Source organism: Ictalurus furcatus, chromosome 25 (genome assembly GCF_023375685.1).
Source record: "Ictalurus furcatus strain D&B chromosome 25, Billie_1.0, whole genome shotgun sequence".
Lineage (NCBI taxonomy): Eukaryota > Metazoa > Chordata > Actinopteri > Siluriformes > Ictaluridae > Ictalurus > Ictalurus furcatus.
Window position 1 is genome coordinate 20,858,923 of NC_071279.1, and position 13,655 is coordinate 20,872,577.

General features: G+C 45.1%; 2 protein-coding genes across 3 annotated transcripts; one reads left to right on the forward strand and one right to left on the reverse strand.

Annotated features, from left to right (window-relative positions):
• The first annotated feature begins 625 nt into the window (after nucleotides 1-625).
• cgrrf1 (cell growth regulator with ring finger domain 1) lies at nucleotides 626-6,082 on the forward strand. Of its 2 annotated transcripts, none has more exons than XM_053614182.1 (6): nucleotides 626-880; nucleotides 1,272-1,414; nucleotides 1,516-1,693; nucleotides 3,328-3,475; nucleotides 4,882-4,989; nucleotides 5,071-6,082. In XM_053614182.1, exons 1-6 carry the CDS (start codon nucleotides 777-779, stop codon nucleotides 5,386-5,388), a joined length of 999 nt encoding a protein of 332 aa, XP_053470157.1. In that variant the 5' UTR covers nucleotides 626-776; the 3' UTR covers nucleotides 5,389-6,082. The 2 variants fall into 2 exon arrangements, with proteins under 2 accessions (XP_053470157.1, XP_053470158.1); XM_053614183.1 differs by having other exon boundaries at nucleotides 1,272-1,315.
• A 79-nt stretch (nucleotides 6,083-6,161) lies between these two features.
• psmc6 (proteasome 26S subunit, ATPase 6) lies at nucleotides 6,162-13,218 on the reverse strand. Its single transcript, XM_053614177.1, has 14 exons — nucleotides 13,083-13,218; nucleotides 12,697-12,776; nucleotides 12,466-12,505; nucleotides 12,303-12,355; nucleotides 12,141-12,208; nucleotides 11,845-11,959; nucleotides 11,429-11,516; nucleotides 11,046-11,107; nucleotides 8,113-8,236; nucleotides 7,958-8,019; nucleotides 7,733-7,853; nucleotides 7,408-7,488; nucleotides 6,717-6,788; nucleotides 6,162-6,605 (listed from the first exon to the last, which is right to left on the reverse strand). The coding sequence occupies exons 1-14, from the start codon at nucleotides 13,165-13,167 to the stop codon at nucleotides 6,487-6,489; spliced, it is 1,170 nt and encodes a 389-aa protein (XP_053470152.1). The 5' UTR covers nucleotides 13,168-13,218; the 3' UTR covers nucleotides 6,162-6,486.
• Nucleotides 13,219-13,655: the final 437 nt, after the last annotated feature.

Below are 13,655 nucleotides of genomic sequence, written 5' to 3' on the forward strand. Positions count from 1 at the left end.
ACTGATGTCTCAGATTGGCAGAAGGAAGATAACAGATGGTAATAAGCTGTTTTGAACTAATGAACCTCTATTTTAAAGTAGTTTATCATTTTATCAGTGAACTGTCCTGCACCATGTTCCCTCATACTGCATACACTATATTCAAGTTAAATCAAGTTCAAGTTGGTTTTTAATTGTCATTCCTCTGTATACCTGTATACATTAGAATGAAATGACATTTGTCCAGGACCAAGATGCAACACAGAACAGTACGCAGGACTACATAAAGTGCAGGTACACAGCAGTGTGAGACAAGTTCAATAAATACATATAATTAATAATATTACTAATATTCTAAAATATACAATATAAGGAAATTTAATTAAAAAAAATATTTTACAGTGAATATAACAACAATTAATCATACTTTATCATACACATACACTTGTTTCTGTGTTAGTTATTTCAATCAACCTTTATATTAACAAAGAAAAATGCTACACCTAACCCCTAAAACAGCAACTAAGCCTCAATGAGGACAAGCATCGATGGTCAAAACTAGCAGGAGTATCTACAGCGAGTTTATTTTCTATTCGCGGTTTGATCCACGAGGCCGCCGTAGCTGCTGTTAAACCGGAAGTGTGTGTTATCCGGAGGTTCCAGTGTTGTGACAGCGCCGCTGTGTGTTATTTTAGTTCCGTAATTTCACAGGAACTCTCTGATGTGCGGTTGTATTCTAAATTAACACTGTGTTAGTGAATGTTTTATTTCCGGTATATTTCCGGTATATTTCCGGTATGGCGGCGGAGTTTATAGTAAAGCTGTATGAATATTCTCCACTTTTTTACATCAGTGTGATAGCAGTGTGTTTCATCCTGACTGTGGCTGCAGTGCTGGGCTGGTAAGTGTGTGTGTGTGTGTGTGTGTAGTGTTCAGTGTGTCTGTCTCTGTGTGTGTAGTGTTCAGTGTGCGTGTGGTGTTCAGTGTGTGTGTGTGTGTGTTTGATGTGTGTGTAGTGTTTGATGTGTGTGTAGTGTTTGATGTGTGTGTGTGGTGTTTGATGTGTGTGTGGTGTTTGATGTGTGTGTGGTGTTTGATGTGTATGTGTATATGATGTTTGATGTGTATGTGTGTGTGTGTGTGTGTGTGGGTGGGTGGTGTTTGGTGTATGTGTGTGTGTGGTGTTTGATGTGTATGTGTGGTGTTTGGTGTGTGTGTGTGTGTGTGTGTGTATATGTATGTATGGTGTTTGATGTGTGTGTGTGTGTGTGTGTGTGTGTGTGTGTGCGCAGGTTTGGCTTTGATGTGCCGGTGATTGTGAGAAGTTCAGATGAAGGTGATTCTCTTCCTCCTGCTCCAGAGAAGAAGATGGTTCAGGTTCCCAATCCGTTCTCTCTGGAGATCAACACAAACACCACACTGGTATCAGTAACGGGTAAAACACCACACTTCGCCTGTCTGTCTGTCTGTCTGTCTCACAGAGCAAACTGCCATGTTAATGTGTGTGTGTGTGTGTGTGTGTGTGTGTACTTTCAGATGGTGTATGTCTGCAGCCATATTGTTTAGAGGAGTGTGTGTTGAGTTGTTATTGGGGCTGCAGTGTTCAGGCTCTACAGTTTGCCCTGCAGGAACACCGCTACACACGAAGACTGAACACAGCGCATTTATTCCAACAGGCTTTACAGGGGCAGTACCTCCACTGCCACACCTTCATGTATCCTTACTGTCATTAACACCGTCATTAACACACCTCCACCTGTCCTTACTGTCATTAACACCGTCATTAACACACCTCCACCTGTCCTTACTGTCATTAACACTGTCATTAACACACCTTCACCTGTCCTTACTGACTGTCATTAACACTGTCATTAACACACCTTCACCTGTCCTTACTGTCACTAACACTGTCATTAACACACCTTCACCTGTCCTTACTGTCACTAACACGCCTTCACCTGTCCTTACTGTCACTAACACGCCTTCACCTGTCCTTACTGTCATTAACACGCCTTCACCTGTCCTTACTGTCATTAACACGCCTTCACCTGTCCTTACTGTCATTAACATACCTTCACCTGTCCTTACTGTCATTAACACTGTCATTAACACAGCTTCACCTGTCCTTATTGTCATTAACACTGTCATTAACACGCCTTCACCTGTCCTTACTGTCATTAACACACCTTCACCTGTCCTTACTGTCATTAACACGCCTTCACCTATCCCTGCTGTCATTAACACACCTTCACCTGTCCTTATTGTCATTAACACTGTCATTAACACGCCTTCACCTGTCCTTACTGTTATTAACACACCTTCACCTGTCCTTACTGTCATTAACACGCCTTTACCTGTCCTTACTGCCATTAACACCGTCATTAACACACCTTCACCTGTCCTTACTGTCATTAACACTGTCATTAACACACCTTCACCTGTCCTTATTGTCATTAACACTGTCATTAACACGCCTTCACCTGTCCTTACTGTCATTAACACACCTTCACCTGTCTTTACTGTTATTAACACTGTCATTAACACGCCTTCACCTGTCCTTACTGTCATTAACACACCTTCACCTGTCCTTACTGTCATTAACACACCTTCACCTGACTTTACTGTCATTAACACACCTTCACCTGTCCTTACTGTCATTAACACTCCTTCACCTGTCCTTACTGTCATTAGCACGCCTTCACCTGCCCTTACTGTCATTAACACGCCTTCACCTGTCCTTACTGTCATTAACACGCCTTCACCTGTCCTTACTGTCATTAACATACCTTCACCTGTCCTTACTGTCATTAACACGCCTTCACCTGTCCTTACTGTCATTAGCACGCCTTCACCTATCCCTGCTGTCATTAACATGCCTTCACCTGTTCTTAATGTCATTAACACGCCTTCACCTGTCCTTACTGTCATTAACACGCCTTCACCTGTCCTGTCATTAACACGCCTTCACCTGTCCTTACTGTCATTAACACGCCTTCACCTGTCCTTACTGTCATTAACATACCTTCACCTGTCCTTACTGTCATTAACACGCCTTCACCTGTCCTTACTGTCATTAACACGCCTTCACCTGTCCTTACTGTCATTAACATACCTTCACCTGTCCTTACTGTCATTAACACGCCTTCACCTGTCCTTACTGTCATTAACACTCCTTCACCTGTCCTTACTGTCATTAGCACGCCTTCACCTATCCCTGCTGTCATTAACACGCCTTCACCTGTTCTTAATGTCATTAACGCTCATTAATAGTGAGTATTATAATGTGTAATAACGCTGTAATTATGAATGTTAGTGTGTATATGAGTTGATCTTTGACGATGATGTCAGCATGGGTAAAGGTCAGAGGTCGGAGTGCATCACTCAGATGCCTTCAGATCTCGGAGTAACAGATTTCGGCTTCCTCCCAAGAGATCGCTATCCGCTAGTCGCTGTTCTCACTTTAGCTAAGGTGGAGGACAGAGATGCCTACGACATTGTGAGTAACACACACACACACACACACACACACACACACCATTCTGTTCACACTGTAAGTCATGATGATGATGATGAATATTATGGAGATGGTGGATGGTGGACATGACCATGATAGTAAACACTATCATTACCATCCTCATCATTATCATTATGGTTATGATAGTGGGGCTGCTGCTGCTGCTGCTGATGATGATGGTGATGAGGAAGGTGGTGGTGATGAGGAGGGTGATGATGATGATGGAGGTCACGATGAGGGGGTGGTGATGATGGAGAGGAGGGTTGTGGTGATGATGGAGCTGATGAGGAGGGTGGTGGTGATGATGGAGCTGATGATGAGGAGGGTGGTGGTGATGATGGAGCTGATGATGAGGAGGGTGGTGGTGATGATGGAGCTGATGATGAGGAGGGTGGTGGTGATGATGGAGCTGATGATGAGGAGGGTGGTGGTGATGATGGAGATGATGATTAGGAGGGTGGTGGTGATGATTGAGGTGATGATGAGGAGGGTGGTGGTGATGATGGAGATGATGATTAGGAGGGTGGTGGTGATGATTGAGGTGATGATGAGGAGGGTGGTGGTGATGATGGAGATGATGATTAGGAGGGTGGTGGTGATGATTGAGGTGATGATGAGGAGGGTGGTGGTGATGATGGAGATGATTAGGAGGGTGGTGGTGATGATTGAGGTGATGATGAGGAGGGTGGTGGTGATGATTGAGGTGATGATGAGGAGGGTGGTGGTGATGATGGAGATGATGTTGAGGAGGGTGGTGGTGATGATTGAGCTGATGAGGAAGGTGATATGGAGGTGATGATGAGGGATGAGTAGGGTGGTGGTGATGATGGAGATGATGTTGAGGAGGGTGGTGGTGATTGAGGTGTTGAGGAAGGTGATGAGGGTGGTGATGATGGAGCTGATGAGGAAGGTGATATGGAGGTGGATGAGGGATGAGTAGGGTCATGGTGATGATGGAGATGATGATTAGGAGGGTGGTGGTGATGATTGAGGTGATGATGAGGGTGGTGGTGATGATTGAGGTGATGATGAGGAGGGTGGTGATGGAGGTGATGAAGAGGGTGGTGGTGGTGATGATGGAGATGATGTTGAGGAGGGTGGTGGTGATTGAGGTGATGTGGAAGGTGGTGATGGAGGTGATGATGAGGGGTGGTGATGGTGATGAAGGTGATGATGAGAAGGGTGGTGGTGATGGTGAGGAGCGTGGTGATGGTGATTGAGGTGATGGTGATGGAGGTGATGATGAGGAGGGTGGTGGTGGTGATGGAGGTGATGATTAGAAGGGTGGTGATGGACGTGATGAGTGTGGTGATTGAGGTGATGATGAGGAGGTTGGTTGTGATGATGGAGCTGATGCTGTTGCTGATGATGAACAATGGTTGTTGCAGGTGTTGAGTGTTACAGTTCTCCACGTTCCTGATGATAAGTACCGGCTCTCTGCGAGGATCCTGTTCCACGTCCTGCTCACTGCTGATGGAAACATGTTCGATCTAAAGGTAAACACATGCTGATTGGCCTCATTGGCTGTTTCTCTGTTTCCATAGTAACATCTGAACATGTCTAACATTTCTTCACAGCCACTCTTCATGTCCACTGACGGCACAAGCCCCACCCCTACGGAGGAAGAGGTAAAGCCACATGAAGAAGAACCAAAGGATGAAGAGGTGGACTCGGATACAGAGGGGGCGTGGCCAGGAACTGTAGGGCGGGACTGTGTGGTGTGTCAGAATGCGGCGGTGAACCGTGTGTTGTTACCGTGTCGTCATGCGTGTGTGTGTGACGAGTGTGTGTGGAGGTTTCAGCACTGTCCCATGTGCCGAGCCTTCGTCTGCGAGTCCTTCACCCTGTCTCCGCCCACAACCACTCCCCCCTGTCCCGAGGGGCAGGGCTTATAACACAGACATGCACAGCACTGCTTTTTAATGATTGTTATTTTAAACAGTGATGATTTCAAAACCCTTTTGGAGGAACTAAAGTAGCAGGAACTTTTCATTTTACTTCATCATCTGAATCTGATGTTATTCAGAACACACTCCTGTGTAAATAAAATTACACTGAAATTCAATTCATACCACAAACATGTCACTGTGATCAGCCCACTGTGGGCGTGTCCCAGACCACACCCCCTTTTCATCATAATGCAGTGCACTATGGGTGGTATGTAGACATAGTTTGGTCACTGACCTGCTGCAGTGCATTATGGGATGTGTAGTAAATTTCCTCCACTGTGTATAAAACATTAAAGCTAGTGCACTACGTAGTGAACACGATGTAGTTTAGGACAAACGCTGTAATATTGTGTATATAAATATTATTTTATATATTTATTAGTCTACTAATAAACATTAAACTGATGTTTAAAGTCATCAGTGTTTAAAGTCACAAGTGTCAATCAGAGGAGTGTTACTTTAAAATAATCGAAATAAAAGTGAAATGTGCTGAAAAAACAAAACTGTTGATTTTATTTGCTATAATTGTAGATTTAATAAATAAATCATCACAGAGGACTTGAGTTCTCAGTGTAGTGTTCTTATTAGAAACTCCCAAACCACAGCCGCTTTTACATTTCATCATTAAGATTAAAGTAAGGGTTGTTCCTACTCTTTAACGAAGAGGTGGAGTCGATATTCAAATGAGATAATTACCATAAAGAAAAACAGGACACTGATTCAGTACGAAACTTTAATGAGGTGATAAACAATGTGTAATTATTTATTTCAGATTAAACAAAGTCAGCGCTGACGTCACAAGAGTGTGTTCAGAAACACTGCTGCGTCCTAATAAACACAAAACTAGGGACCCTAAGAAGGCGCGCGCACACACACACACACACACACTAAGGAAGCAGCCTTCTGAAGGGTGGTGGTTTTACACACGTGTTTAAATCTGAACTCGCCGCATTATACTAAACATAACAAAAAGAAACAAAATAAACATTTACTCAGCTCTGTCACCGTGTGTGTGTGTGTGTGTGTCAGAGCTGAGGTTTTACTTTAAACAGGTTTATAATCCAGTTTGGATTCAAGCTTTTTGGAGTCTGCGACTTTCCTCACTGCCTTCATAAAGTCCTCCTGAGTGACAAAATCCCGATCAGCACGGATAGCAAACATCCCTGTGGAGGAACACACACACACACACACACACACACACACACACACACACTGTAAACACACTCATATGATCAGACACGGATCAGGGTGAAAGGGGTGTACGGTTATTTTACCAGCTTCAGTGCAGACGTTACGCAGATCAGCTCCGTTAAATCCGTCTGACAGTTTCACAATCGCCTCGTAATCTGAACAAAAATAAACACGCGTTAATATTTACACCAGACGTTATTAAACTGCTGATTTATCTCCAAGATCCCACAACAGGATCCGCAGTTACGCTCATAGGAATATTCCTGAAATCTTTCAGTCAGGATTTAGACCTCATCACTGCACAGAGACGGCGCTGGTTACAGACGTAAATAACCTACTGCTGGCCTCTGATCAGGGGTGTGTCTCACATATCTACATCAGCCAATCAGACTGCGTGGTCAGGACTGCGGTGTAAAGCCATTATACCGAAACTGTACAGGAACACGTCTCTCTTCTTCAAGACCAGCAATTTTACATCTGTGTGCCAGCCGTAAAGGGTGTGTGGGCATGAAGGGTGTGTGGACGTGAAGGGTGTGTGGGCATGAAGGGTGTGTGGACATGAAGGGTGTGTGGGCATGAAGGGTGTGTGGACGTAACCCCAGTGAGTGAGGAGGTTAAACACTTGCAGAGAATTCTAAGTGCAGAAATAACCGGTGTGAGATATATATATATATATATATATATATATATATATATATATATATATATATATATATATATATATATATATATATATATTGTGTGTGTGTGTGTGTAGATAAATCAGTGTCTCACCGATGTCTCCGTGTTTAGTGATGGGACCTGAGTGGATCTTCAGGATGTCCAGACGAGCCTGCTCATTGGGCAACTCGATATCTGAACAGGAAACAGGAAGTAAACCAGATTCCGCAGTGTTTATAAATAAAATAAACATCTGTTTACTACAGAAACCTTCAGAACTACAGATAAACGAGCAGGAACCCACGTGAAGTGTGAAGTGGACTATTACATCACTTCCTGTGTGTGAGGTTTATTATAGAAACAAAAACACGCATAGCGAGACGAGGGGTGTGTGTGTGTGTGTGTGTGTGTGTGGAGAGAAGGTAAAATACAGTCTTACGGATCTTCCTGTCGAGTCTCCCGGGCCGGAGCAGAGCCGGGTCCAGTGTGTCAGGACGATTAGTAGCCATGATCATCTTCACACGGTGCAGAGTGTCAAACCCGTCCATCTGATTCAGCAGCTAAGACACACACACACACACACACACACACACATTAACTGGACAGCACTGGCCCCACAGCAGTTCTCCTGTTTTATAGAAAGTAGTGGGACAGTAATGATCACCTCCATCAGGGTTCTCTGGATCTCACGATCTGCTGAAGTTCCCTCAGAGAAACGCCGTCCACCTGAAACACACACACACACATAGTATCAGTGATTACACAGTCCAGTATACAGTGTAACAGTGTATAATAAGCGGAGTGTGTGATGGAGGTTACCGATGGCGTCGATCTCGTCCATGAAGATGATGCAGGGCTGATGATCTCGAGCGTAATTAAACATCTCTCTGATCAGCCGAGCGCTTTCACCGATATACTTATCCACGATGGAGCTCGACACCACCTACACACACACACACACCATCATATACACTAATACACCACCTACAAACACACACACACCATCATATATACTAATACACCATCTACACACACACATACCATCATATATACTAATACACCATCTACACACACACACACCATCATACAATACAACACCTGCACACTTGTTGAGGACTATATTAGTGTGTCACCTGAACCCACAGCAGAGAGATTATTCACTCAGGGTGAACAGTGGGTGGTTTCTTCTTGATTTTTAGTTGACGCTAGTTTTAGCATCGGTTGTCAGACAGAAGCTGTAACTGCACTTCCTTGTTGCTACGAGCTGTTTACACGTTGCTAGATCAGAGATAATTCCGATATTCATATTCAGTTTCGGCCGGGAGTCGCTCGTTCACGCGATTACACTTTGCATGAGGCCACCGAGCAAGGACACCGACAAGACACCGCTCACGCTGCTAAGTATACTTTTCTCCCTCTCTCCACCTTTTCCTCCTCTCTTCCCCTCACTGTTTACCTGTTTACACACTAACACGTGTCATCAGTTTATCCGTTATTCACCACAGGTACAGACCACGGCACACTCCCAGGAAAGTACGCAATTTAAACACCCTACGCTCTCTGCATGTGGTCTCAGCAGATTCCTTCTCATTCTCTATCAGACTTTGGAACTGCTGATCTGCGGTGAACAAGGAAGACTTCATTCCTGACTTCGCAACCCACTAGAACCTCAGTGTGCTGGCTCTGACTGAGACCTGGATCCATACTGGGAACACTGCCACACCCGCTGCCCTAGCCTCCAACTTCAACTTCTCCCATACGTCATGTCCCAACAGACGAGGGGGTGGTACAGGTTTGCTTCTCTCCAAAACATGGAAATTTACATCTCTCTCTCCCGCTTGATCCTACACTTCCTTTGATTTTCATGCTGTTACAGTCACTGATCCTGCCAAAATGCACTTTCTTGTTGTCTATCGACCTCCAGGTCAACTGGGGAAGTTCAATGATGAATTTGACATGCTACTGTCCACCATCCCGGATGATGGAACTCCTCTTGTGGTCCTCGGTGACTTCAACATTCACCTAGATAAGCCACATGCAGCTGACTTTCTTGCTCTCCTTCCCAGGTTTGACCTCAAGCAGTTCACCACTCGACAGTTAACAACTCGACCTCATCCTCACACGTAACTGCACCACACACAATCTTCTCATTACTCCTCTCCACACCTCTGACCATTTCGTTATCCAGTTCTCTATTTCTCTCCCCTCACCCCCTTCACTGTCTCCACCTTCAGTCGCCTTTCTCCGCTCCCTTTCCCCCCCTCACACTTCTCCTCCATTGTCACAACCTCACTTCCCTCTTCTGATAGCCACCTCTCCTCACTGGACTTAAACACCGCAACTGAAATGCTATGTTCCACTCTAACATCGTCTCTTGACAGCATCTGCCCCTAACCTCCAGACCAGCTCACACATCACCTCCTAACAGACGACTTCACCACTTTCTTTTCCAACAAGGTTACATCAATCAGGAACCAGTTCTCCACCACAGACTCGCATAGACCAGCTCCTCCTCCATGTAACTCTGAACTGTCCTCCTTCTCTCCTCTCTCAGAGACTCAGGTCTCAAAACTCCTCCTCTCTAGTCGTCCCACAACCTGTGCTCTTGGCCCTTTCTCAGGCTACGCAGATACTAGTCCAGGCTCTTGTTATCTCAAAACTGGACTACTGCAACTCACTACTCTCGGGCCTCCCAGCAGCTCCATCAAACCCCTTCAGATGATTCAGAATGCAGCAGCACGCCTCGTCTTCAACCAGCCCAAGAGAACCCATGTCACATCCCTCTTCATCTCCTCCACTGGCTTCCTGTAGTTGCCCGCATCAAATTCAAGGCCTTGATGCTCACCTACAAGACCTTGTCTGGAACAGCGCCCCCTACCTCAACTCTCTCCTGAAGGCTTACATTCCCTCACGCAATCTGTGATCAATCAACGACCAACGCTTAGTAGTACCTACTCAGCGTGGCTCAAGATCCCTTTCCAGAACCTTCACACTAACAGTTCCTCAGTGGTGGAATGAGATTCCAACCTCAATCCGGACATCTGTCACTGTCTTCAAAAAACAGCTAAAGACCCACCTCTTCCATGAACACCTAACCAACCCCTAACTTGTGTTCAGTTTCTCCCATTCTTCCGGCCAGATCCACTGCAACTCAACCAGACTGGATTTGGAGCGTCTGTGAACTTCCATCTTCAGCTCTCTCCACTAATGTTCTGTGGGGTTCATGTGTGGGCCACTGAAGAACATTCAGAGTCTCGTCCTGAAGAAGCTGCAGCGTTGTGTTGGCTGGACGTTGCTGAAAGTTGAACCTTCACCCCAGTCTGAGGTGATGTGCACTCTGGAGCAGGTTCTCTTCAAGGATCTCCCTGGATCATTCATCGTTTCTTCAACTCTCACCATCTCCTCATCACTGCTGCTCAGAGGCTTTCAGAGGTCTCCTGAGAAATCCATGGACTTCATGGAGTGGTGTTTGGTCTGACACACACTGTGCATTGTGGGATATTATACACACAGGTGTGTGCCTGATTTCTACGTCATGACCAATCAGGTGAATTAGCCACAGGTGGACTCCAGTCAAGTTCTACAGACATCTCCGTGTGTAAACTTAACTAAAAAACTCTAATTTAATCCACTTTAAATTAAACCCAAGTTTAAAAAGAGTGTGTTACCCATAATGCACTGCAAATGAGAAAAACTGTGTATTACCCATAATGCACTGCACTGTGAGAGGTGTGTGTAATAATAAAGTTTACCTTGAGGAAGTTGCAGTCCAGCTGACTGGCCACAGCTCTCGCTAGCAGGGTTTTCCCAGTGCCTGTATCACACACACACGTTACACACACACACATTACTACACACACGTTACACACATTACTACACACGCACACGTTACACACACACATACACATTACTACACACACACACACACACGTTACACACACTTGTTACATATACATTACTACACACACACACACACACACACACACACACATTACTACACACACACGTTACACACACGTTACACACACAGATTACTACACACACAGATTACTACACACACAGATTACTACACACACAGATTACTACACACACACACACACACACACACACGTTACACACACATTACTACACACACCTGGTGGTCCGTAGAGCAGGCAGCCTTTAGGAGGGATGATGCCCACACGCTGGAACAGCTCAGGGTTTGTCAGAGGCAGCTCAATCACCTACACACACACACACAGAGACAGACACACACACGTTAGCTGCTGCAACACATCAGTGTGACCACCATACTGGAAAGAGCGAGATGTGTCTAAGTGTAATATATAGTGTAACGTGTACAGTATAGAGTTTACCCATAATGCACTGGAGCTTCTAATGATGTCGAAAGACTGGGCTGGGACAGTCAATTTTATGCAAATTAGCTGAAGCAACAGTGTATCTGATTGGCTGTTACTGTCAGAGATGTAGTCTTCTGTGTGTTTATTACTCAACACTGATTTAAACACTGGACATGGACAGTGTGTGTGTGTGTGTGAGCGATGTCCTCACCTCTCTGAGCTCTCTGATCTGTTCTGATAATCCTCCAATCTCAGAATAAGACACAATTCCTGGATCCTCATGAGACATGTTATACACCAACGGGTCCACCTCACGCGGCAAATACCTGAGACAGACAGACAGACAGACAGACAGACACACAGACACACACACACACACACACACACACACACACACACACACAGTGTTACAGCAGTGAGTGAAGCTGTGTACGATTCTCACGTTTCAAGACACCACTAGGAGCAGTGTGCGTGTGTGAGTGTGCGTGTGTGTGTTTGTGTGTACACCTCATGATGGTGAGGGTGGTCATATCCAGCGCCACTCGGGTTCCAGGCTTCAGCTTTGTCTTATCCAGCTGTAGAAAAACAGCGACATCAGAAAACACACACACACACACACACACACACAGCCAAACAGGAAGTGACATCACACCTAGACTGAGTGTTTACCTGTCTCCTGCAGCCCACCACGTAGCGTGGCCCATTAGTGGCTTTAACAATAACTGAAACACACACACACACACACACACACACACACACACACACACACAGTGAGTGCTCAGTGGGGTGTACACAAGCTGTAATAATCAGAAACATACAAACACACACTTACACTTTTCCTCTGTCAGCTGCTTCAACACCTCACCTACAATCTACACACACACACACACACACACACACACACACACACACACGAGCTAAATAAATAATACACTTCTTTTAATCATGTTATGACTTATACACATCTGTACAACTACATATCTGTACAACTACACTACAGCATATTGCATGTTAATAAGCATCTGAACTCATGCCTGTGTGTATAAATATTGGCACCCTTCACCTGTCCGACACTCTGCAGCGCTTTCAGGTCATTCTCAGATTTCTCATACTGCTTGGTCAGCTCCTTCAGCTGCTCTCTCACTGTAACACACCACCATTAACCGGTTAGAAAATAGAGTATCAGTGAAGTCTAGTCTGTTGTATCATTAACCGTGTGTGTGTGTGTGTGTGTGTGTGTGTGTGTGTGTGTGTGTGTGTTAGTTATGAATGGAGTGTGTGGGAGAGTGTGTGTGTGTGTGTGTGTGTGTGTGTGTGTGTGTGTGTGTGTATGATGACACAGCGCGCTACACTGCGCCGCTCATTAACCCCTATAAACTGCTGACACACACCACACACACTTCACCCAGCGGTTAATGTCATAAATATAAAGTCCGCTGCGGCACTCACACTCCTTCAGCCGCCCATCGATCTCTTTATGCTCCAGTAATTTCTTCCTGTAATCCTGTAACCCTTTCTCTCTGCTGTCCGCCATCTTGTCTACACCGCTACTGCTGCTGCTTCTTCGGTGCTTCCGGGTTTTTGTCGCTTCAAGCGCCACGCGCCACACTGCTGCCCCCTACAGGACAGAAGTGAAACTACAACACAGCGCTGTTCAGCAGATGCACGCCTTCCATTTACACTGTGTTTAATTCTCACTCTGTGCAGAGACCAAAACTAATCACTTACTCACTACCACATCAGGTACTGCACCTGTAAACTAAACTACACCCGAATCCCAAATCACTCCCCGAAATATAAAGCAATGTATTGCTCATGTTTACACTATGAACCGCTTCATTCACCAGTGAACACTATACACTGTAAAATCTACACCAGACCCAAAGGCCATGGGGAAGTGAACAAGTGTGCATTAAACCCTTAAACCCTTAAAACTTGTGTTTAATAGCTGAAAAACCTGTCATTTGTAGTCTTTAAAAACATTTATGCTGTAATTGCAACACAAAGTTAGTAGAAAACATA

Bases quoted from the DNA above. Each gene is read 5' to 3' on its own strand.
- cgrrf1 (XM_053614182.1), top strand. From the start codon at position 777: ATGGCGGCGGAGTTTATAGTAAAGCTGTATGAATATTCTCCACTTTTT. The intron at 881-1,271 runs GTAAGTGTGTGT...GTGTGTGCGCAG, and splicing joins GTGGCTGCAGTGCTGGGCTG to GTTTGGCTTTGATGTGCCGG. The intron at 4,990-5,070 runs GTAAACACATGC...ATTTCTTCACAG, and splicing joins GAAACATGTTCGATCTAAAG to CCACTCTTCATGTCCACTGA.
- psmc6 (XM_053614177.1), bottom strand. From the start codon at position 13,167: ATGGCGGACAGCAGAGAGAAAGGGTTACAGGATTACAGGAAGAAATTA. The intron at 11,517-11,844 runs GTGAGGACATCG...GTGTGTGTGTAG, and splicing joins AGATCAGAGAGCTCAGAGAG to GTGATTGAGCTGCCTCTGAC. The intron at 8,020-8,112 runs GTAACCTCCATC...TGTGTGTTTCAG, and splicing joins GGACGAGATCGACGCCATCG to GTGGACGGCGTTTCTCTGAG.